The 26,741-nt window shown below is 38.4% G+C and overlaps 1 protein-coding gene across 4 annotated transcripts in view; it reads right to left on the bottom strand.

The window, feature by feature from the left end:
* Nucleotides 1–26,741, bottom strand: part of optn (optineurin) — a 43,239-nt gene that overhangs the window by 1,718 nt on the left and 14,780 nt on the right. For all 4 annotated transcript variants that reach the window (XM_072563038.1, XM_072563040.1, XM_072563039.1 and 1 more), the window contains 9 exons: nucleotides 26,326–26,460; nucleotides 25,733–25,928; nucleotides 23,946–24,061; nucleotides 21,852–22,022; nucleotides 20,795–20,888; nucleotides 10,491–10,625; nucleotides 9,903–10,055; nucleotides 4,987–5,129; nucleotides 2,465–2,547 (listed from right to left, as the gene is read on the bottom strand). In XM_072563038.1, coding sequence (XP_072419139.1) covers nucleotides 2,465–2,547; nucleotides 4,987–5,129; nucleotides 9,903–10,055; nucleotides 10,491–10,625; nucleotides 20,795–20,888; nucleotides 21,852–22,022; nucleotides 23,946–24,061; nucleotides 25,733–25,928; nucleotides 26,326–26,460 — 1,226 coding nt within the window. The remainder of the gene's footprint in view (nucleotides 1–2,464; nucleotides 2,548–4,986; nucleotides 5,130–9,902; nucleotides 10,056–10,490; nucleotides 10,626–20,794; nucleotides 20,889–21,851; nucleotides 22,023–23,945; nucleotides 24,062–25,732; nucleotides 25,929–26,325; nucleotides 26,461–26,741) is intronic.

Genomic DNA, 26,741 nt, shown 5'->3' with positions numbered 1-26,741 from the left:
GTTGAATTCTGCAGCAAAAAAAAAACAGATTTACGAAGTTCTATTATTTGGGGCCTCGTGGTATTATCGCTGGACTGTTAACCCAGAGATGCAGATAATGTTCTGGGGAACCAGGTTCGAATCCTGCCACGGCAGATGGTGGAATTTGAATTCAATAAATATCTGGAATTAAACAGCCTAATGACAACATGAATTTATTACTGATTGTCACTAATGTCCTTTAGAGAAGGAAACTGCCAGCCTTACCTGGTCTGGCCTACATGTTACTCCAGACCCATAGCAATGTGGCTAACTGTCAACTGCCCCCTGGGCAATTAGAGATGGGCAATAAATGCTGCCTGGCCAGCAATGTCCCCATCCCATGAATAAATAATTTTTAAAAATACCAGTTTCCATTCTTTCCTTTGGATTGCATTCCCAGTCTTGAAGCCAATTGGCTCTTTTCCTTTTGAAAAGCCTATCACTAACTCTCTCAAATTATTAACTAAACAAACAATTTACAAGCAAAATGGTGGGGAAACAAGAAAGGGAATTAAATCTAATGATGTCAGAGGGGGAGATAATACACTCCAGTGTCTGCACTGCCTGCGTGCCTAACAAAGCTTCAAAGGTAAGACTTTTTAATGATCAACCGATTCAGGGATGTTGTGACACATATCTGAAGCAGGTAGGATTCGAACCCAGAGGTAGGAGAGCTACTACAGTGCCATTAGAGACCTGAATGATACTTTCAAAAAAAAAAATCAACCTGTTAAATACAAGTTGCAACACCCAATCATACAACAAGGAAACAGACCTTTTGGGCAGATGGGACTTGAACTTGGCTCCAAGAACGTACCTAACGTACCTAAGAACCTAGCTCTTCATATTTTCAATCAATCTGTTCAGACATGTTATGGCACAAATGTGAAGTAGGTGGGACACCGCCACATGTGTCTCCCTCCTATTGGAAAGATGTTGTGAAATTTGAAAGTGTTCAGAAAAGATTTACAAGGATGTTGCTATGGTCGGAGGATTTGAGCTATAGGGACAGATTGAATAGGCTGGGGCTGTTTTCCCTGGAGCGTCAGAGGCTGAGGGGTGATCTTATAGAGGCTTATAAAATCATGAGGGGCATGGATAGGATAAATAGACAAAAGTCTTTTCCCTAGGGTGGGGGGAGTCCAGAACTAGAGGGCATGGGTTTAGCGTGAGAGATGAAAGATAGAGACCTAAGGGGCAATTTTTTCATGCAGAGGGTGGTACGTTTATGGAATGAGGTGCCAGAGGAAGTGGTGGAGGCTGGTACAATTGCGACATTTAAAAGGCATTTGGATGGTTATATGAATAGGAAGGGTTTGGAGGGATATGGGCCAGGTGCTGGCAGGTGGGTCTAGATTGGGTAGGGATATCTGGTCGGCATGGACGGGTTGGACTGAAGGGTCTGTTTCCATGCTCTACATCTCTATGACTCTACGTACCTAAGAACCTAGCTCTTCATATTTTCAATCAATCTGTTCAGACATGTTATGGCACAAATGTGAAGTAGGTGGGACTTGAACCCAGGCTTTCTGGTCCAGAGATAGGGACACTACCACTGTGCCACAAGAGCCTCTAAAAACACATCCTTATTTGTACACAGAGATCAGCCAAAGAACCCAGTTTCTTTTTAAAAACCAACCTGTTTAGATATATCACAACATATCTCTAGAGCAGATGGATTTGAACCCTTCCACCACATCACAAAAATACATCCAGAACCCTGTACCTTTGTTTGGGAAACCCATCGCAAAATCAGCAAGAACTCATCTTTCTTTTTTGATATTCACTACAAACCCATTTGACCACAAACGAGTACTTATTTACCAAAGTAAATACTAAAACTAAACAGTAACAATTAACAACCAACAAGGGAGAGTACAACACCAACTTTCTTTTTGAAGGCCATCTACCATCTTTACCTACTGTGGACTAAAGGTGATTTCAGATTCACATCAATGTGGCTGAATCTGAAATGGCGGAACATTCCACTCCTTTCAAAGACAATTATGGATGGGAAATGCTGGCCTTGCCAATGATGCCCATGTTCCATGGAAGAAATTTAAAAATAAAACCTCCACTCTAATACTCTAGACTGATAATGGTCTTGTCTAATTTACAATATCAAACTTATAAGATTGTGACAAACGCATTAGTTCCTTCAGGTCGTAAGTTTGCTCGCTGAGCTGGTAGGTTTGTTCTCAGATATTTCGGTACCGTGCTGGGTAATATCAGTGAGCTTCTAGTGAAGGTGAAGCTTCACGAGAGGCACACTGATGTTGTTACCCAGCATGGTGACGAAATGTCTGAGAACAAACCTACCAGCTCAGCAAGCAAACTTACAACCTGAAACTCAAGCTGAGCTCCAAGTCTCAAGAACTGCAAACATAGATCCTTGGTAATATACAGGATCACAGCTGATTTAAATTTAAAACAAAGCTTTTACCTCGTTGAACCGGTTGCTGCATTGCTACATTGTCCTCAGCCCCTAGATTGCTATGACGGCGCTGCAATTCAATCAAAGACTGCCTGTAAATTCAATTAAACATTTGAGAAGTCAATCTTTCAGGTATCAGTGAAACAAGGATTATGAGATAGTACATTAGTTGTGAACCTTAAAGACTAAGATCATTTAAACAGCATAGTACATGTTATTTTGAATCACAGTTTAAAGTTTTACAAATGTTGAACATAAAATAGTACCAGTCAATATTTCATTGTCGATTGAAAAAAAACTAAAATGATTCAATTGAACTTTACTGGGCTTTGGCAGCTGACTAAATTTATCATTTACATCTTAAATAATTTCTTTTACCTAAGAGATCTTGCTGATTGATGTTAGACTATAAGAAATCAAAGCAGGAGTAGGCCATTCATGCCTTAAGTCTGCTTTGCATTCAACAAGATTGTGGTGATCTGCCACAGTCCTTAACTCCCCTTTTGTACCAGCTCAGCATAGCTGTTAGAATTTTGAAATATCAAGGAATTATCTATATTTTCATATATTTCAGTGACCCAGCATCCACACACTGATTTCTATCCATTCATTCTCCATCTTAGATAGCAAGGTACAGACAGAATGAAGCAAGGAAAGTGTATATTAGAAGAACTACTGTAAAATGTCATGTTCCCCGTTTGTTCTTGATACATTAAGCATAGACAACTTTTTAGTTTGTTCTGCAATAACTGTTTTCATACAGTTACAAGTTCAGACAAACAACTTTAACAGGTTAGCATTTACCATAATTTATGTAGAACAATGCAATTTGATACAGACCAGCGATTCTCAAACCTTTTCATCCCCAATTAGACAGGACAAGAGAGCCTATGGACCATCACCTATCCTACCCCAACCAATTTCCCTTGCCACTATAAAGAAAAACTCAGAAATAAAGGAGCTTATGGAAACTACTATTATTTTGTTGCTTCTGTCTAACTCAGAGTAATAAATGATATTTATTTTTAAAATGATTATATTAATTCATGCCAGAAATAAGTATAGATGTTTTCATATGAGAAACATTAATGCAAGAACATGTTTATTTGAAATATTCTAGTTAGTGTTATAAAATTAACATGATAATTCTCTTCTGAGAAACCAATGCTTATCTTACATTTGTTAATTAAGCCTCATCAAGTCTAATACAAATCTTGGTTATAATCTTACACTGAAATATCTTGTTCTCCATGTGGCTGCTGGCTGGTTTGTGTGACATTACGTGAATGATGGAGACAAATCTTTTGGCCTGATCTATTACATTGGCCTCAGACATGGTGCTGTGCATGAATGACGTGCATCTTTTAGGGACATCTACAAGACTGTGAGGGAGAGAGTTCCAGGATTCTGACACAGTGACAGTGAGGGAACAGCGATAGATTTCCAAATCAGGATGGTGAATGGCTTGGAGGGGAACATTTGGATGGTGTTCTCATGTATCAGCTGCCCTTGACTTCCTTAGTGGCAAGTGAGGTCGAAAGGTGTTGTCTCAGGATCTTTGTCAAATTTGTGCAGTCATCTTGTAGACGGTATGCACCACTGATGAAGGAAATCAATATTGACCATGACATTTGCTTTGTCTTAGATAGTGTTGAGCTTGACTGTTGTTTTTCTGTCCCTATCCTAGCATGTGCAGCAAATTTCATCACAGTCTTGACTCTTGCTTTTTAGATGTGGACAAACATCAGAGAACCAAGGAATGAGTTACTCATGGCAGAATTCCTAGCTTCTGACCTGCTCTTGTAGTCTCAGTAATTATATTGTTAGTTCAGTTCAGTTTCTGGTCAATAGTAAAACCCAGGATGTTGAAAGGTGAAATACAGCAATGCTCGGGGAATGGTTAGATTTTCTCTTGTTGGAGATGGTAATTATCTGGCATTCGTGTAGCACAAATGTTACTTGCAGTTATTAGTTCAAGCTGGATGTTGTCCAAGTGTTGCTCCATACGGACGTGGGCTACTTCAGTATTCAAGGAGTTGTGAATTGTGCTGAACATTATTCAATCATCAGTGAATTTTTCAATTTCCAACCTTACAAAGAAAGGTGGTTATGGACGAAGCAGCTGAAAATGGCCGAGTCTAGGACACTACCCAATTAGTCAACCTAATGCTTCAAAATTTACACTCCTCGCTTACATTCTTAATTTCTTTTACTTGTGAATATGTTACAGCAGCAACACAACATTTGTTAAATTTTTCAAAAATTCTTGGAATGATGATTTTGTTCCCTGTTTGTTTCCCTTTAAGTGAAAACAACATTGAGATTTCTTGTAATTTAAACTATAATTGCAAAGAGTGCTTCAATATTGAAGCAGTTCACAATAGCAGCTTGACCCCTTGAGAGCAATTAGGTATACAGGATAAATGCTGATCTTATCAGTGATCTTCACATTCCACTGACAATAAATATTCAAGACAAAATCTTGTAATACATTTTTGAGTCAAGTTTTTCTTCAAGACATCATGAAATACCTGCTAAATGCATCTAGTTCCTCCTTCATCTTTGTGTTTTCTTTCATGAGCAAATTCACCCTTTCAGCGAGTGATTCCTTTTCTGCATGAATTGCTTCTCGGGCTGCTCTTTCAGCATGGAAATCTGCACTATAAACATCAGCCTACCGGAAAACAGAAGTAACAGCAACAATAACATTTATTGTAAACATGCATTCAATATTGTGAGCTGCCACACTAGCCAATTAGTACCAAATTTAAATCTGTATTACCTAAATACAATTTGCACATAATTTCGTACAATCCTAAAGTTATCAAATTCTAGTCCTGTATGATTTTGGGATATAATGCTTGAATTTCAACCCATAACAATGGAGGTGTTTTGTAATTAATGCTCTGAAAGTGCTCACCTTGAATAATAAGATTTCCTGTATGTTTTGCTTCTGTCAGTTTCAAGACAGGCTTATTGATTTTACTAAAATTAGCAAAATGAATGAGTAATGCTTATATACTTTTATAATTATAGAACATTACAGCGCAGTACAGGCCCTTCAGCCCTCGATGTTGCGCCAACCTGTCATAGTAATCTGAAGCCCATCCCACCTACACTATTCCATGTATGTCCATATGCCTGTCCAATGACGACTTAAATGTACTTAAAGTTGGCAAATCTACTACTGTTGCAGGCAAAGCATTCCATACCCTTACTACTCTCTGAGTAAAGAAACTACCTCTGACATCTGTCCTATATCTATCACCCCTCAACTTAAAGCTATGCCCCCTCGTGCTCGCTGTCACCATACTTGGAAAAAGGCTCTCCCTGTCCACCCTATCTAACCCTCTGATTCTCTTATATGTCTCTATTAAGTCACCTCTTAACCTTCTTCTCTCTAATTAAAACAGCCTCAAGTCCCTCAGCCTTTCCTCGTAAGACCTTCCCTCCATACCAGGCAACATCCTAGTAAATCTCCTCTGCACCCTTTCCAAAGGTTCCACATCCTTCTTATAATGCGGTGACCAGAACTGTACACAATACTCCAAGTGTGGCCGCACCAGAGTTTTGTACAGCTGTAGCATAACCTCATGGTTCTGGAACTCAATCCCTCTATTAATAAAAGCTAAAACACTGTATGCCTTCTTAACAACCCTGTCAACCTGGATGGCAACTTTCAAGGATCTGTGTACATGGACACCGAGATCTCTCTGCTCATTTACACTACCGAGAATCTTACCATTAGCCCAGTACTTTGCATTCCAGTTGCTCTGACTGAAGTGAATCACCTCACACTTGTCCGCATTAAACTCAATTTGCCACCTCTTAGCCCAGCTGTGCAGCTTATCTATGTCTCTCTGTAACATACAACATACTTCGTCACTATCCACAACTCCACTGACCTTAGCGTCATCCGCAAATTTACTAACCCACCCTTCTACGCCCTCATCCAGGTAGTTTATAAAAATGACGAACAGCAGTGGACCCAACACTGACCACTGGTAACTGGACTCCAGGATGAACATTTCCCATCAACTACTCTGTCTTCTTTCAGCAAGCCAATTACTGATCCAAACTGCGATATCTCCCACAATCCCATTCCTCCGCATTTTGTACAATAGTTTACTGTGGGGAACCTTATCGAACGCCTTGCTGAAATCCATATACACCACATCAATCGGTTTACTCTCATCTACATGTTTCGTCACCTTCTCAAAGAACTCAATAAGGTTTGTGAGGCACGACCTACCCTTCACAAAACCATGCTGGCTATCCCTAATCAAATTATTCTTTTCTAGATGATTTAAATCCTATCTCTTATAACCTTTTCCAACACTTTACCAAAAACTGAAGTAAGGCTCACTGGTCTATAATTACCACGGTTGTCTCTACTCCCCTTCTTGAACAGGGGAACCACATTTGCTATCCTCCAGTCTTCTGGCACTATTCCTGTAGACAATGACGATTTAAAGCTCAATGCCAAAGGCTTGGCAATCTTCTCCATGGCTTTCCAGAGGATCCTAGGATAAATCTTATCTGACCCAGGGGATGTATCTATTTTCACGCTCTGCAGGATTTCTAATACCTCTTCCTTGTGAACCTCAATCCCACCCTAGTCTAGTAGCCTGTATCTCAGTATTCTCCTCGACAACATTATTCACTCTAGAAAATGACATTGTTGAAAAATATTCATTTAGTGCTTCCCCTATCTCCTCTGACTCCACACACAACTTCCCACTACTATCCTTGATTGGCCCTAATCTTACTCTCGTCATTCTTTTATTCCTCAAATACCTATAGAAAGCCTTAGGGTATACCCTGATCCTATCCGCTAACAACTTCTCATGTCTCCTCCTGGCTCTTCTAATTCTTCTCAAGACCGTAGCAATCTTCACACATAGAATAAATGCTTGAAGAACTGAGCTTCTAGAGTTGGTATTCACTGCTGGCATTTAATTGCAAAGTTGACATAAAACATAATAGAGTTGTACTTAGCTATTGTCTGACAATGTGTTTCTGGTCTAGCTCTGGACAGTTGATTAAACATTGCTGAAAATGTGTTGCTGGAAAAGCGCAGCAGATCAGGCAGCATCCAAGGAGCAGGAGAATCGAAGTTTCGGGTTGATTAAACAGTGCCTTCCTTGCTTCCAAACATTTTGACGATTCTCATTATATGTGCCAGACCTATTACAGCAGCACAAGTTTTCCTATTTTATAAACCACACCTATACTTTTTCTAACCAAAGCACATGGAGTGCAAAAATTCAAGAAGGCAGCTTACTCTTTTAAAAAGTAACTCATGATGGGCAAGAAATGCTGGCCCAGCCAGTGACTGAATAAAAAAATTTCAATAACCATAACTGGCTACTTTTTCAATAACTTGGCTTCATTTGTGTCTGCTGCTGACTTCTAATGCACATTAACAGTACTTAACTTTTATTTGATATTCAACCGAATACTACCCCACATCCATTCAAAACAGGTACACACTGTTGACATTCCAACTTAAAATGAAACCAAAGAATTAAAACCATGCAATGAGCAGGCAGGAACCCTATCATGTGTACATTAAGTAGACGTTCTACTCACCTGTTGGTTTGCAGCGTTGCCCTCATGGTAATTAGCATTTTTGAAAATATACAATTATGATTACAACACACGATCTTGTGTCATAGAGATTTAAAGCATGGAAACTTACCCCTCGGTCCAACTCGTCCATTAAGCATACAGGATAAATGGTGATCATATCAGTGATCATCACATTCCACTGACAATAAATATTCAATGCAAAATCTTGCAATATATTTTTGAGTCAAGTTTTTCTTCAAGACATCATGAAATACCTGCTAAATGCATCCAGTTCCTCCTTCATCTTTGCATTTTCTTTCATGAGCAAATTAACCCTTTCAGCCAGTGACTGATATCCCAACCTAATCTAGTCCCACTTGCCAGCACCCAGCCCATATCCCTCCAAACCCTTGCTTTATATATACTCATCCAGATGCCTTTTAAATGTTGCAATTGTACTCATTTCCATTCAGCACATTACACCAGCAGTTCAATCTTGGAATAATGATACATTGCTAAATATTTTCCACCCAAGGCAACATTTTGTTGATTGGGAGGGAGAGTTCAGTTGGAGTGTAGGGATGGCTTTTGGCACAAAGTACAAGACTGTGTTTTAATTCATTCTTGGAATATGGTGGTAATAAGGAATGCAAATATTTATTGCCATTCCTAATTTCACTCAAATGCAGCAAACATTTTGAATCATTTGAGTTCATGTAGTGTAGGAACACCCATAGTGCTGACAAAAAAGGAATGTCAGAATTTTGACCCAGTGCCATTAAAAGTAATGGAATTTAGTTTGTGACGATGCTGCTCCTTTAACAAGGTTATGTTGTCCTTGGGTTTTTTCCCCCAGGTTGTAGAGACACAGTTTTTGAAACTTCTGGGGTTGATCTAAATGAAGAACCTTTAAAGTTTTTTTTCAAAAAACACTTATACAATAAAAGTGTAGTGGACAGTTCTCCCACCTCAGTTTTTCTCTGGTTTGGTTTTAGCAAGCAATCAGTTGTGAAGCTGCTGAACCCAAAGAAGCAGGTTAATGCTGATCCTCCCTCTCTCCTGTAAAAACCTGTGTTGAATTTTTCCTTTTTTTGGCAAAGGGGTGTTTATGGGGATTGGTACAAGTATTTGAAACAGCATCATTAAACTGGGATAATCGGTTGGGTTTTTGAATCGGTTATTATTCTGTATTCTGTTCTCTTTTGTTTGTGTTTCATTTGGTAATCTTGCAAATTGTTCTGTTTAAAACTCAGTGGTTGGACCAGCTGTATCACTCCTGGAATATCCACTTGACCTGCTTAAAACAACGAGCGAAGTTAGGATTCCGGCTACTTTCTTGAAATGTTTTGAGAGGGTCCATAACAAGTATGCAACTTGGAGGGGAATTTTCAGATGGTGCGTCTCCTAGGCAACTGCTGCCCTTCTTCTCAGTTGTAGAGTTCGCAGCTTTGGAAGATGTTGTTAAATAAACCTTGGAGAGTTGCTGGAGTGCAGCTTGTACCACAGTGTGTCGGTATTGAAAGGAGTGAACATTAATATAGTGGATTGGGTGCCACTCCTGTGGGTCTGCTTTGTTCTGGATCATTTTGGGCTTCTTGTGGCCAGTGGAGAGTATTCTGTCACAATTTTAACTTGTGTCTTGTAATGTCAGATAGTGACTAGGGAGTCAAGAGGTGAGCTACCTGTCACAGAATTCCACAATCTCACCTTGTAGTCATAGTATTGATACATCTGGCTCAGTTATGTTTTGGGTTATTGGTAATGCTTGGGATATTGATGGAAGGAGATTCAACAACAGTAAATGCCACTCGAATATTAAAAAAATGAAGCTCAATACAATTTTAAATGCTTCTGAATAAGAAAAATACCACTTCACCTGTGCTCGGAACACAGCCACAGTTTCTATTTCCTCTTCTTGTTTTATAATTGTCTGCTTCATTTCATCAATCTTTTGCTGCTTTTCCACCAAGGCTTTCTCAGCCATTTCTAACTGATTTGAGATATCGGCTAAATCAGCATTGTTTGCGTGCTGCATAAAGAAAGCAGGACAAAAGACATGCATACTTAACACAGAGGTAATAACCAAATTGAACTTTCACAACAATCCAACCAGCTAACAATGGCAAATAAAATTGAGAGGAAAAACAAATTGCTTTCCTTTTCTCCTTTTATAAATAAACCTAAGTGCGACAAAATGGCATAAGTTTTAGATCAGCTTTATTACAATAAATTACCCCACTCAGTTTCTTTGGCTTTTTAGCAATCCTTTGTTCAGCTGATGAACTGAGCTACTCTTGTGCTCTAAGCAATACTAACAGATGGAAAGTTAAGATGCAAATTGTATTTTAATCAACAAGATTAGAAACAGACATGGAGTGGCTAACAAAACATTCCTCAAAAGGTAAAAATAATAATTAGTACATCTTAACTGCAGTTTTCTTTCAAAGAAATTTCAAAATCTAACCTGAGCTTTTAGGTTGTCTGCTTGTTGTTCAACAGTCCTCGTTAGTTCAACAATGGCTTGCTGATTTGCTTCCATTGTTCTTTTAGCTACATCCAGGTCAATAGATAGATCATTGATTTTCTCCAAGTTTTTATTCTGTTAATATTAACACATCACATTGGGATTCAGAGAAAACATATTTGATACTAAAAAATGATGACAACTGCTACCAGGCAGATATTTTCAGGTGGTATCACCATGTTTACCACCGAGTTACAGAATATCAAGTAATATTCCATATTAAGACGCAATTACAATATTTGATCAGATTTTGTTTTCCCAGAACAATTGTTATTGCACATGTATTGATGGAGGTGCGGAAGAGGTTTAGGATTAAATGGGAAGTGTAATGGAAACAAAGTGGCAAAGAACAGTACAGCACAGCTACAGGCCCTTCAGCTCATCAAAACTACAATGACATGTGATGCCTTTCTATACTAAAAACATTTTGCCTCCACACTGTCTGCATCCCTCTCTTCCCTCCATATTAAGATATCTTTCAAGATACCTCTTAAATGTTACCATTGTATCTGCCTCTATCAGCACCTCCGGCAGTGAATTCTAGGCATTTAGCATGCTCTGTGTAAAAAAACCCTCTCACATCTCCTTTAAACATACACCCTTTTACCTTAGACCTATGTTCCCTTGTAATGGACATTTCTACCCTAGGAAAAGGACTCCATTCTATCCATGCCTTTCATAATTTTGTAAACTTTTATCAGGTTGCCCCTCAACCTTCAATGTTCCAAGTGAAAGCAAACCCTGCTTGTCTAATCTCTCCTCATACTGATACCCTCCAAACCAAGCAACATCTTGTTTCTATACCCTTTCCAAAGCATCCACATCCTTCCAGTAGTGTGATGACCAGAACTGTACACAATATTCCAAATGTGGCTTAACTAAAGTTCTATACAGCTGCAAAATGACTTGTCAATCTTCATACTGTATGCCCTGACCACTAAAGGCAGCACGCATTGTGCCTTCTTGACCACCTTATTCACTTGTGTTGCAACTTTCAGGGAGCTATGGACTGTATGCCTAGCTCTCTTCAATGTTGATGCTACAAAGGGTTCTGCTATTTACTGTATCTCTCCTGCAACAGATCTCCAAAATACATCACCTCACATTTGTCTAGATTAAACTCCATCTGGTATTTCTCCACCCAAGTCTCAAGCCCACGTCCTGCTGTATCCTCTGGCAATCCTTCTCAATATCTGCAGCTTCCCCAATCTTTGTGTTGTCTGCAAACTTACTAATCAGGACAATTACATTCTCCTTCAAATTATTTACATATATTACAAACAACAGGGATCCCACTGATCCATGTGGAACATCACTGGTCACAGAGCTCCAATCTGAAAGATATCCTCCCACTGCTACTCGCTGTCATCTGTGACTAAGCCAGTTCCGTATCCATCTTACCAGCTCACCGCAGATCCCATGTGGCTTCACGTTTTGTGTCAACTAGGCATGAGGGACCTTGTTAAAGTCCGTATAGACATTTACTGCACTGCCCGCATCTTTGTCATTTTCTTTAAAAAAAACTAAATCAAGTTTGAGAGATGTGACCTTCTCCACACAAAGCCATGCTGCTTATTGCTAAATAGATGCATATTTTTTCAAACGATTGAGAATCACGTGTAGGCTGGACCAGGTAAAAGGTGACAGATACCTTCCCACCAGGACATTTCTGAACTAGATGGGTTTTTACAACAATCAACAGTAGTTACACAGTCACCATTAAGCTAGCTTTTCATTTCAGCTTTCTCAATTGAATTCAAATTTCACTAACGCTCCGTGATGAAATTCGAATTTATGTCCTCAGAACATTAACCCAGACTTCTGGATTACACTGCCACTTTGCCGTCACCTTCCCCTAGGTAGACTTAAAAGATGTTATACTGTTCTGAAGGTGACTAAGGGAATCAGCCCTGATCAGCAATTTTTTTTTTACAGATTCTCTTGTACTTAGCACACTGCTGTTTCTGGGATTTGGTATGCACAAATTCGCTTTCACATTTTGAAATGCCTGGAAGTTGTGAAAGAGGCTGCAAAAATACAAGTTTTTCTTTGCATTATGCAGATTGCAAAACCCAATCCCAACAATAGCGCTGCCCCTCAAAACAAAAGGCAATTCTGAAGGAGAGATGGAAAGATTTGAAGTTTGCTTTTGTGGAAATGTTAATAGAAAAGATATTTTTTAGAATGTATAATACCACCCACAAACTCTTTCCTTCTGGTTAATTGTTGGAAGTGCAATTTTACTGTTGATGATGGAAAATGGCACTTGATGAATATTAACATTCAGCTAAAGATTACCAAGAAATTGTAAGAATGGTGCTTCCCAAAAATACGTAAATTCAAAAACTTCTTTTAAGTCACACTCTCGATAACTTATGGTTTTAAAAAAAAGTGACATCTCAGTTCAAACAATATATTAAAGGTGTGAGGTTAGAGTCTGTCTGTATCCTAATCTTGATTCAGACTGGTTCTATCTCCAAAGTAGGAGTTTATAAAATGTTATATGGATTGATTGGCTGCAGGTTGTGCGCTTTTTGAGCAAAAATACAATTCTGCAAGTGCAAATTCACCCCATAGACTTGTGTGTGTATGTGTGTGTGTGCGCGTGCGTGCATGCAGGGGGTGGGGGGAAAAGAGAGAGTGTGTGTTTGCGTGGGCATGCTTGTGCCTGAGTGTGACGGAGTATAAGCCTGTGAGAGGGTGTGTGTATTGGTGTGTATACGTGTGTCTTGAGACGGAATGTGTTTACAAGAAAGGGTCTGTGTGAGTGTGAGAGTATGTCAGAGTGTGTATGACTGTAGTGCAGTCACTTGTAGTGTGACATGAAACCAATATCCTGGTTGAGGCCATCTTCATGGGGACCGATCTTAGCTATCAGCCTCTGCTGACAGAACCAGTCTGAGTCAAAATTAGGATCCAGACAGACTCTAACCGTACAACTTTAATACATTGTCTGAGCTGAATGTCACCTATACCTAAATATAAAACCTTAAGTTATCTCAAGAATATGACTTAAAAGTTGTTCTGGGATTTACATATTAATAAACTGATACCTGTAACCCATTCTAAAACATGAAAAACTTAACAGCAATCTAGTTTGTTCAATGTATCATTTTAATTGCACAACACTGATCTTTTGCTATAAATTGTGTGTCTTATGATCCTGCCCCAATAGTTACCTGATGAAGGAGCAGCACTCTGAAAGCTAGTACTTCCAAATAAACCTGTTGGACGATAACCTGGTGTTTTAACTTTGTCACCCGAGTCTAACAACGGCACCTCCACATTTTAGAATGGAGATAAGGAGAAACTTCTTCAACCAGTGAGTGGTGAATCTATGGAATTCATTGCCACAGAAGGCTATGGAGGCAAGGTCAGTGAGTTTATTTAAGACAGAGATAAATAGATTCTTGATTGTCAAGGGGATCAAGGGTTACAGGGACAAAGTGGAAGAACAGGGTTGAGAAATTTCTTCTTGGAGCAAAGGTCAACCATTCACGTAGCAGAGTGGTCATTTAAATCTGATCACTTCAAAACCATACCAGAATTAGAGTCATAGAGGTGAACTCTAATTCTGTTCATTAGAAACAGAAACAGACCCTTAGGTCCCACTCGTTCATGCCAACCAGATATCCTAACCTAATCTTGTCCCATCTGCCAGCACTTGGCCCATATCCCACTGAATCCTTCTTATTTATATACCCATCCAGACACCTTTTAAATGTGATTGTACCAGCCTCCACCACTTCCTCTGGCAGCTCATTCCATATACACACCACCCTCTGCATGAAAAAGTTGCCCCATAGGTCATTTTTATATCTTTCTCATCTCACCCTAAACATATGCCCTCTAGTTCTAGACCCCTCACCCAGTGTCTATTTATCGTATCCATGCCCTTCATGATTTTATAAACCTCTGTAAAGTCACCCCTCGGCCTCGATGCTCCAGGGAAACAGTCCCAGCCTGTTCAGCCTCTCCCTGTAGCTCAAACCCTCCAATCTGGCAACATCCTTATAAATCTTTTCTTAACCCTTTCAAGTTTCACAACATCCTTCTGTTAGGAAAGGTTGCATCAAAATATCTTGCTTAGAATGTTGCAATAGTACAATTACACAAACTTCTATTTCTTGCCATAAAGGTTTTACATTTTGGAAGAAAATGATCTTTCAGTCTCTTTGTTTAGGACACTGCGTAACGAACACTTGCAATAGCCATTACAGAAGGGAGAAAATAATAATTAAAGATAGGATAGCAAATTCATGAACAGTGATTGCTGAAAAAGTATTAAAAGCAATGGGGTTTGGGAGATTGAAATCAGTCTACGCCAGCAATGTGACCAGACTCATCATAAATTGTTGGATGATTCCTTTTTTTGCCCCTGAAATTCAGAGTTTACTGAAGACTTTCATTTCATTTGGCTTGAAACTGCTGAATTGAAAAACTGGTTACCAATTTGCAATGACGACACCTCACACTATCAATACAGACCAATTTTACCCCTAGATCTCCCAATCCTTTTGTGTAAAAGTTTTGGTAGCTGTGAGAATAGCAATATAAAATCAGCATAATTCATTTTAAAGACTTGCAAATGCATCATCCCAGAGTTTATTGTCTCTGTTTTGAAATTCATACACAGGCTGTGTGATTGTTATGATCCCAGTTGATTGTAGGACAAGTCAAATCCCAGATTGACAATTATATATTTAATTTTTGTAGTTGACTACAGTGATGGCTAGTCACTGAAACATTTTCATTTGAGGTTGTAGATTTTTTTTTAAACAACAGGACATAATTTTATTACACAAAAGAAAGGAAATCAGAGCTATATAATATTTGTAAAGATCTTAACACAAATATCAAGATAAGGTTTCAACCCATTTGCCAACACCATTCAATTCAGTGACTCATCCCAGAAAAATCTCACTCTTATCTCTGTTTTTAAAACTTAACTGAGGCTTTCATGAAATTTTGAGACAATTTACCCCACATTCTGCTGTCATGAACCTTTCACAATTCTGATGGCCTAGCCTTTCTCAGTTCTAACAACTTGAAGATTTCTAATACAAACTGTCCTGGCTTGGGAGCCCCATGAACTAGAAAACACTTTGGAAGGTTCCCCTGAACTGAACTGAAAAACTCCTGCCAAGAGAAGTTTTCCATTTTAAACTAAGTTCATGTTTTCTTCTGAACCTAAGACAACACAAGACTAATGGTTTTGTTCTGTTTACTCTGCCTGTCATAATTGAAGTGTACAAACATCGCCATTTACACTACAGACATCTGCCAAGCACTGACTGCAGTCAAGGTTTGGAACTGGTGCAATTAGGTCACTGACCCATAATGACTTTCTGACATTTTAAAAGAGGTCACAGAACTAACTCATATTCATCTGCGTCTCTTTCAAAATCCAAATGCAAAACTATTATGCATGTTTCATAGCACTGAATTTGTTGGTCATTAAACCCTTTCAAACTGAATTATAGTCCAGAAACTTTTCCAGATTATTACTATGCTCCTGTGGTTCCAAACTTTATGGACAACACCCATAACTACCTTAATCCCAGCTTTACTTTGCCCTTATTTTGAATGTAGTCAGATCAACATAATAAACTTATGGATTTGCCTGCACACTGAAGAACACATTTTTGTAGTGGTGAAAGGAGTAAGCAAATGTCCATCTGCTCTGCAATGAAGCAGTTAGTATAAAATGGAACTTTTAAACTGTAGGTAATAGTGTAGCTGGCACTGCTGCAAATACAAAATTGAAACTCTACTCAAAGGACAATGCCTGGAATAACGAGCTGGACCTTTTTGGAGCACATCCAGCTTTTTGCACCCTTCATCTTTAACTTCCGCATCATAATTTACTGGAGGTATGAGCTGATTAATGATATGGAAGTAAACAAAGCAACCACGTGTTGTGAATTAATTAGTTAACTGTATTCAAAGATACATTTCCGCCCCCCCCCCCCCCGTGACATTTTAATTTAATCTTCAGTTTTCTTTCGTTACAAATGCTCTAAACAGGGTGGTGCTGTGGTATGTCCCTACCTTTGGACCAGAAGAAACAGGTTCTGCTTTTACTTTCAATTTAGTTTTGTGATTTTAGCAAGAATATTCAAATGCATATAAAGGAGAATCTGCCAGGACGTAGCTGTGTTTTATAGTATGCAGATAGTTATAGTCATAGAGACATAAATAAAACTCTAACTAGAAAATGTATAAAGTTAAAAATCACACCACCAGGTTATAGTCCAACAGGTCTAACTGGAAGTACTGGCTTTCGGACCGCTGCTCCTTCATCAGATGGTTGCCTGATGCTCCAAAAGCTAGTACTTCCAATTAAATCTGTTGGACTATAACCTGGTGTAGTGTGACTTTTAACTTTGTACACCCCAGTCCAACACTGGCATCTCCAAATCATAGAAAATGTATGCCTAGAGTTTGTCTAAAACTTTAACTCGCAGTGAATTACCAAGGAGGAAATGGGGTGTTTGGGAATTCAGTGAAGAGTGGGACCATCTGTCTGTTTCCTTCACCAACGAGACTGAAGGGTTGAGAAACCGGGGAAGTCAGTGATAAGGAATTTCAGACAATTAAACTGGGTACGAAAGAGAAAGAAGGAGACAAGGAAAAAAGTAAGATTAACATTATAGTAACAACCATCACACCAACAATTTGGTCAATCATTGGTCAGTAATGTGAAAACCACAAAATTCTGGTGATATTAATTGTGCAAAGCAAACAATGTTGTAACATAAATTGATCAACAACCTCTGGAATTATGGAATCCTGATAGTGTGGAAACAGGCCCTTCGGCCCAATAAATCCACACCAACCTTCTGAAGTGCATCCCACCCAGACTAATTCACCCAACCCACACATCCATATAGGCAATTTAGCATGGTCAATTCACCGAACCTGCACATGTTTGGATTGTGGGAGGAAACACACGCAGACATGGAGAGAATGTGCAAACTGCACACAGACAGTCGCCCAAGGCTGGAATCAAACCCAGGATACCTAGCACTGTGAGGCAGCAGTGCTAACGACTGAGCCACCGTGCTGCCCTACTGGAGACTGTGTACCTCTCAAGCTACTGAACCAGTTAGCCAGTTTAAGAAAAAGCCAGATTTTACTGGACAAATGATTTGTCAAATCTTTTCAAAGACACTATGTTTGCAAGGCTGAGTATTTTCAACTTTTTCTGTTTTAGAATTTTCTCATACCTGCTAACTTAGATGGATACATTATATATTTAATTTTTGCAGTTGGTTATGATGATTAGTCACAAAGATTTTCATACAAGGCTGCAGATGTTCCTTAATAAAAGAACATCATTTTATTACACAAGAAAAAGAAAACAGAGCTACACATTAAAGTTATAACAAAATGCAAACATCAAAATAAGGTTTCAATCTGTTTCCTAATATCATTCATTCCAGTGACTCAATCCCAGAAAAATCTCAGTTTTTAAATCTTTACTTAACTGAGGCTTTCCAGCTTAATTTTCATGAACTGGAGTTCACTCTGCTTACTTAAGTGTTAAATTAACTTATTCCACAAAAAAATACACAGGGACATGATCTGACCTTTGGTACACAAACGTCACTGTATATGTTCCATTTTGTTTAATAACACAGATAGACAAATTAATTGTTGAATACAAGTGATGTTATCTGTGAAACATTATCAGCTAATCATGCTGCTGTCTCTCAGACTGGCATGATGATGGGCTGTCCCAACCTTAATGGTTGAGGAATCAGAGTGAGATTTTGAAAGTCTACTACACAGTCTGTTTTAGATTACTTACAGTATAGAAACAGGCCCTTCGGCCCAACAAGTCCACACCGACCTTCCAAGGAGCAACCCACCCAGACCCATTCCCCTACATTTATCCCTTCATCTAACACTACAGGCAATTTAGTATGGCCAATTCACCTAACCTGCACATTTTTGGACTGTGGGAGGAAACCGGAGCACCTGGAGGAAACCCACGCAGACACAGGGAGAATGTGCAAACTCCACACAGACAGTTGCCCGAGGCGGGAAATGAACCCAGGTCCCTGGCGCTGTGAGGCAGCAGTGCTAACCACTGTGCCACCCAATTTTCTTCTATATCTAGGAGGCAACTTATAACAATGGACTATTCATATCTTGGGCCTTAACATTTTGCAAACTCACCAAGTACATGATTAACTTAATGATCAGTTAGAAATCTGTATTTTCTATGAAATACATTTCAGCAGATAGATTAGCATGAACAATGATACTCAGATATTTATTAGTGAAGCAGAAGTGTAAAAAAAACTATTAGATGTATAAATTGCTAATGTATAACTGGGTATACGGTATATTAATACCAGTTAGCTTTGCTATAATTGTCAAGTCAGAACAAGAATGAAAAATATCATTTTTTGCTCTATACTGTGGAGTTCAGAGAAACAAACAGCACTTAATTGAATCTGGATTGCTACTCCAGGTGAGATGTACATCTAAGATTCAACAAATTATCACTGTGGGATATAGGTAAAGTAATGTTACTTCTGCAATTATAATTACTTATGCAAGGTAGATGAACTCACACCAGTGCGTAATTGTTTCAACTAAGAGCTGAGTCAACAAGAATGCAAACTATGTGAAGGAAATACATAATTGTTTTTGTATTAGCTAAAATTGTATGCAAGAATGAAACATGACAGCAAAACAATGGTAGATGTTACAGACAAATAGATAAGGTGCTGTGAGGATGTAGGTTAAGCCAGATATGCTTGCACAAGCAGTAGTTATAAGCATCTGTTTCCCACTTTTACAGAAACACAGGAACAAACCCCAATTAAAAGGTCATAAGGATCAGTATGGTTGGGGAAAGCACAGATGGAGGGGGTAGATAATGATGAAGAAAGGATATACCTAACAATGGGTCACAGCGGGATGTGGTCAAACAGCCTTGTGAGGCCAGAAATAAGCATTTTGTTACAGACAAGGCCGGATAAGGCAAGAGATAAACAGGAGTAATGGGTGCCGGTCTTCGAGAAGTGGAAGATGTAAATGGGGAGGAGCAATGGGATAAAAAAACGGAACCAAATTACATAAATATCGTGTATTCGTTGAATTCAGTGTGTGTGTGTCCCTGCCTTGTAGACAGTGGATATCGCACCCTCTTGCAAGAGTAAAATAAATAACACTACTGATTCAGATCTTGTCTCGAACTGAAATTATTGAAGTGAGTGAGTTTTCTTTCTCACAATCACCATCGTGAAATGCAGAGTATATGACTTCAGGCACCAAGCAAGATTCAAGGAAACTACTTGAAGCTATTATACCAAGACAAATCTGTGCCACGGGCTTGACTGCACATAAATGGATTAAAATACCCATTTAAAAATAAAAACACAAAATTTGATGTGCTATGGCCTGCCTACCTAACTAGAAAGAAATCAATGAAGGTACACATTAAGCATGGAAATATAGCATTTTGGCATGGATTTAGTGACACCACCCAGTATTGTTAATTACAGCACAGTGGCTCAGTGGTTAGCACTGCTGCCTCACAGCACCACGGATCCAAGTTCAATTAAGACATCGTGTGCTCGTCCTTCTGTACACTGCTTAAAACAGACTTTCATACTTCACTAGTCAAAGTGTGGTGCTGGAAAAGCACAGCCGGTCAGGCAGCATCCAAAGGAGCAGGAGAGTCGACGTTTTGAGCATAAGCCCTTCAGCAGGAATTCTCCTGCTCCTTGGATGCTGCATGACCGGCTGTGCTTTTCCAGCACCACACTCTGATCTCCAGTGTCTGCAGTCTTCACTTTCTCCTAGTTTCATACTTCACTAGTTAACATACATTATGGTTAACCGGAGACTACTTCATTTAGCACTTTTTGCATCAGTGTCAACCTAAGTTCCTCTGTTTACAGCTGATGAACAGTATTTTAACAATTCAAAACGTAACATGAACAAATGATAAAAAATAAATTACATGAAAAACACTTAACAGCCCTTGTCCACAGCTGCATCCTAAAAGAAGTACAGCACTAGTTTCTATCCAAGATATTCAATAGTAGACATTTACACTGACTATTCATGTTAGGACTTCAAAACTGTTCAGCCTATTTACAAATAGAAACTCCAGATTTGAGTGAACTGTACTGAAAAAGGGCAAGATAAAAGTACTGAATTTTTTAAAAAAGTACGCAGCACAAAAAAATGCCAAAATCGTATTTCCCAAATAATGTACGTACCTCTTTAACTTTCATTTCTTCATTAGCCTTCTTCAGGTCATTGTGTTCTTGAAACAAATGATTATAGGCCTCTTGGATCTGTGCGAGTTTTCTTCTGTTTAGATTGCAGTAAAATAAGGAATTACTAAATGAATTATGTTTTTATTTAAATATTTATACAAAATATTTTGTTTGCATCAATGTTAAAAGGTAATAAATTCAGAAAATAACTTATTTTAACATTAATGCCCATCTGTTGTTCTTCTCCATCCAGGTACCCTAATTTCCCAGCATTCTCACCAGCTGGACAGAAAACAAACTTCAAGCCAGAATTTCAGCTCATCATGCAGACTGATATCCCATTGTGGTAGTGAGACGCTATGTATTGGTAAGACTTTTTAACAGAGTGGTTTGTGTATGGAATGAAGGAAGTAGTGGATGTAGGTACAGTTACAATTTTTAAAAGAAATTTAGGTAAGTATATGAATAGAAAATGTTTGGAGAGATATGGGCCAAGCGCAGGCAGGAGGGACTAGTTTGAGATTTGGTCAGCATAGACTGATTAGAGCGAAAGGTCTGTTTCCGTGTCGTATTACTTTATGATTTTAAAGCCAATTCACATGGATGTCAAAGATCGTGTGGTAATATGTATCATGAGATCATTTCAACACAAATTAGTCATTCATCTCATTCTTACTACACCTTTGTGGGACATGACTGGAACAAAATGCTTGCCAGACAGACAGGAGGCTGGAAGAACACAGCAAGCTAGGCAGCATCAAGAGTTGGAGAAGTCGATGTAAAGAAGCGACACGTCAACTTCTCCATCTCCTGATGCTGCCTGGTTTGCTGTGTTCTTCCAGTCTCCTGCCGGTCAATTTTGGATTCCAGCATCTGCAGTTAGTTTGTCTCTAACAAAATGTCTGTTGCCTTATTCTGCAATACACTTTCATAATTTATTGCAATTAAGCACTTTATAATATGTTGAGGTGAAACAGCACTATACAAATTCAGGTAATGTTGGAGTGCCATGACTTTTTCAAATTTGGAACATGACAAACATGAAAAGAAAACTTACTTTTCCTCTGCTAGTTTTATTTTCTCATCTGCTATTTTCATCTGATCAATTTGATGCTCTGATTGTGAGCTTTCCACTTGCAGCTTCAACTTTTCATTGGAAAATATAAGCTGCCTTTTCTCCTCCATGATCACTTGGTTGTTTGCTAGCTGTTGTTCCAAATCAAGACATCTGAAAGAGAAGAAGTGGTTAGAATTTTGTTGCACCCATTAACAATGATAAAAGTTAATAAAAACCGAAGGAAACAATTCAACTTCTTAGGGCTACCAGCGGTTAAAATCTTCATTTTAGATTAAATTTAGTTTTGGACCAATGTTTTGCATTCCTCAAACCAGTTTAACATTGATTGGTATTTTGTTCCATCAAAATGTTTTGATGATATCATAGGCATATGCATAATTTTTTTCGATGTTTTTGTTGGGATAAACCATCCAATTACTTTCTACAGATAATAATACCTATTCAGGAGGGTGTTTATGGCGTGGAACCATATAAGAGAGGAAAGAGAACAATAGGTTTAAAAAGCTTGCATTTTTGTCCTAGAGTTTGTGATTTTTACATCCTATTTGTTCCTCATCAACTCACAAGCATATTAAAATTTAACTACGTATTTTAAATATCCATTCCCACACTGAAGTAGCATCAGGCAATACTTTGCTCATAGTTTATAAATAATGATTGAGAACTTGTTCTTGCATCAGAAAATTACTGAGAACTGTTAACAACAGGCCACAGAATTAAATGACAATGTCTTAAAGGACTGTACTCTGGCTGATTTACCCATTAAGGATTCCATGAATATTCTATACTGAACATAGTGAGTGAAGGATATAGAATTTGTTTTATGCCACTGAAGTTCAAATATCCTTTTTGATAGAATAAAACCAAAAAAGAAGCTTCTGATGATTCACATGTATAAAATGTTAAATATTGACATGAGTGTCACCGCACATGCAACATTTTCTAGCCATGAGATGACCTGCTCCCTGGCATTCCACAGATGTTGTGGTACAAATGCTCACTACAAATTGAAGATGGTTACAGTGTGAGTGAGGGTTAATTGCCAATCCTTATGAGAAGAGTACAAAGAAAGTATTGAGCATACGGTGCTGGAAAAACACAGCAGGTCGGGCAGCACTTGAGGAGCGGGAGAATCGACGTTTCGGGCAAAAGCCTTTCATCAGGAAAACCCTAATGGGTGAAGGCCTGGAAATCCAACAGAGATTAAACAGGGCACTAATGAGGGCTTATGAATTTTATTTCATCCATTGAGTTTGGAGACTGAAGATTGGCCAATGTAGTGCATTGCGTATAAAGAGAAGGAACTAATCTAGGTCATTATAGGACAATCGACACTTTTAGCAGGGAAATTAACACAGCGTCAAACTAAAATGAGTATTTATCAGCACAGATTTTAAACCATATGTACAGTATTCCAAAATTATGAACTTGAGGAAGTTGCAGACAGATGACGAAAATTATATAGATTTTGTGTAAATGAATTCAAAGCCTTTGCCAAGACCCCACAGAAGGTTCCTGAAGATCATGTACAGAATTAAAGAGAAGGAAGCAACCCATCTTAAAACATGGCTTGATTATATGGCACCGGTAAAGAACAGACCATTTCTAGTAATTGAGAAGCTTAAGGCAAGGGCCATAGATATAAGATTACACTCAAGAGATTTGAAACAGACACATGTAAAGTTATTTAGGGAGAGCCGTAAGGCTGACAGATTTATTTCAGAGAGACTCTGGACAGGGAACACCAGTAGCTTCTGTTATGTCTTTTGTCAGAAATCCACGCAGACTTGTAATACTTTATGATCAATTGTTAATGAAGTTAGTGGCAACTTCCTCTCCTTTCTCCACTTTTACTGAATATTGGAGGTTATTAAATCATTAGAGAATTAATGTTTCAATGATACCCAAGTATACTTTTGCAAGACAAAGCAACTGAAGTTCTGTTCAAATGTTGTTGGGGTAGTCTGCAGCAGGCCCTCCATTCAACTTTGATAATATTCACGTTACCTCAAGTATTAAAAATAGTTTCTCAAGCTTCAACTTACTTATCCATTTTTCAACTATATTTCTTACCTCTCATTAAGAGATTTCTTCATTCGTTCAGCTTCATCCAGCTTTTTCTGGGATCCCTGCAAGTCTTTTACTAATAACATCACTTGTGATTTCAATGCTTCAACTTCATTCGAAGACTGTGGATATATACAAATAGCACTCTGTTAACCTGACTAGTAACTTTATACAGTAAGGGAATGGAATAAAGCTGCAGATATCAAACATATTATATCCTAAGCAGCTAAATCTATAACCATTATGATGTAGTCTACAATGCTGCTAAGCCAACCCATTACCAATTATAGTTTAGATGACCAAAGCTGTTACTGAATCCCTCTACATTGTCAAACAATAACTGCTTAATTTCACTGTTGTGAAAACATTAATTCACATTACTTTTTAAATATCCTATGAAAATATCCTACAATACATGGAAGACAACTGGATAGTGAAAATGATAAGTGTAGGAAGGATTAAACAACTAACACTTTCTAAAGCTTTACTCAGTGTCCTACATAGCATTCACTAATGTCGATGTGACTAGATTCCAAAAGCAACATCTGTTTTTCTTTGTTTGAAGAAGGGACAGGTTTAAAATCTAACCCTTCACACAATGTTGCAGTGAACGTGATAAATCTATGGAGTTGATGATGGATAAAATCAGAAGCATTATAAACTTTGAGGAGGACGATGTAGAAACCCAAAGGACATAAACAAGTTGGTGGAAGGAGTAGATAGGTGGCAGACAAAATTGAATGTGAAGAAATGAGCCAATGCATTTTGATAGGCAAATATAGCTACAATACTGAAAGAAATGCCAAAGCAACATGGTTTAGCTGTACACATGCAGAGATCACTGAAGGATGAAGAAGAGGGCAGTTAATAAAACATGCAGTATCCCAGGCTCTATTAATAGCAGTGTAGAACACTTAAGTAAGGTGCTTATGCTGAACATATGCAAAACACTTGTCAGCCCTCAGGGGAAGTATTGTGTACAGTTCTGGATGCGATTCAGTAGATTCGATGTGAACTTACTAAAAAGCGTGTCAAATGGATTTACAAAAAATGGTTCCAGGGATTTGAAACTTCAATTAGAGGGGTTAGGAAAATTCCTCTTAGAGAGAAGGCTATTTAAAGGAGATTGCATAGAAGTTTTCAAAATCATGAGAGGTGTTTAAGAAGGGTGAAACTGTTTCTGCTTGTAAAAAGGTTGAAGAATGAGAGGACCAAGACTAAAGTGATTTGCAAATGCAGCAAATGTGATGCGAGAAAAAGCGTTTTCACAAAACAGGTGATTTGAGTCTGGAATGCACTACCTGGATATGTGGTGGAGGAAGCGACAATTGAGGCATTCAAGAATATTTCAATGGTTATTTGAATGCAGACAATGTGCAAGGTAATAGGAAACAGGAGCACTGCACTAAGTCATGAAATTCACTGGAAAGCCAGTACAGACACAATGGGTCAAATGGCCTCCCTGTGCACCATAACAATTCTGTGATTAGATCTGAATTAAATTAGATTGTTTAAGACTTCCTACAGAAACATTATTTTGGGACAAAAGTTGGGATTACGAAACGCACCAATGGAGCTATGTATTTGCAAGTGCTTCTTTGCCTCAAGTATGGGTCTATATTGACTAATGAAAAAGACTTGTTTTGATGAATCAATAGCTCCATTCTCATTTCAGGAGTACCTCAGCCTTTTCACACTGAGCATTTTATGATGCTAAAACAAACAAAGAAACCCCTTTATTGCAAGCATGGAATCCATTTTAGTTTTACAAACTTCAGCAATAAATCACTTACTTGGTTGTTTGGATTATTCAAACCTTCTACTGGAGCAGCTGCTGTTTCAGTATTCTGTTGTTCTACACTGACGTCCATCACCACTGTTTCAGGTGCCAATTCCTGTTTGGTACCAGACAAAAGCTCCTCTCTTGCATTTTTCTCAGCCTGTCTTGCAAGCTCAGCTGCTTCACACACTTGCTCGAGCTCTGAAACCCTGAGAAACATTGTCAAATTATGTTAATGCTTACCGTGAAGCAGAAAGAAAACTAATTTCAAAAGATAAAAGTACGCTAACAATATTTTTATTTTCTTAAGCACAAGGCCAATTGTAATTAATGTAAGATTTATTAACAAAAATGTTGACTTAACTATTCAATGCACTTTCTTCAGTTTTTCATAGAATTTCAATTGCATTTATCATATGACTAATAATAATTGGCAACACCCTTTCTTCAATTGTGTCACAGGTAATTCAGCTTCACCTTTTCTACAATTATGATATCAGTTAAGTTGATAGGTTGTCAACAAATTAAATTCAAAAAACAACATTAAAATTTGGAACAAGAATTGACAAAATTGAGAGGAGTTTGCACATCCTCAAACTCCTTTACCTTTGCTTTGAAGATTGAAGCTCATGTTCAAGCTTTTCCATATTCAGAGTCTTGTCCCTCAGCATATGAAGGAGTTGGCTGACCGTTAACTCTTCTGACAGCAGGCGTTTTCCAGTACTATCATCCATGTTTGACCTGCTTTTCAATTATTGTATTTAAAAGTAAAATTGATATGTTAATTATTTCAAACAACTGCCTATGGTAAAATAACACAAAAGACTAAATCTAAATAGGGTGGCATGGTGGCTCAGTGGTTAGCTCTGCTGCCTCAGAGCATCAGGGATCCGGGTTCGAGTGTGCACATCCCCGTGCCTGCATGAATTTCTTTACGGTGCTCCAGTTTCCTCCCACAGTCCAAAGATGTGCAGCCAGGTGAATTGGCCATGCTAAATTACCCATTGCATTAGGTCCATTAG

The sequence above is a fragment of the Chiloscyllium punctatum genome, chromosome 44 (assembly GCF_047496795.1).
Source record: "Chiloscyllium punctatum isolate Juve2018m chromosome 44, sChiPun1.3, whole genome shotgun sequence".
In the NCBI taxonomy this organism is placed as follows: Eukaryota; Metazoa; Chordata; class Chondrichthyes; order Orectolobiformes; family Hemiscylliidae; genus Chiloscyllium; species Chiloscyllium punctatum.
This window is presented reverse-complemented; position numbering and strand designations above follow the sequence as displayed.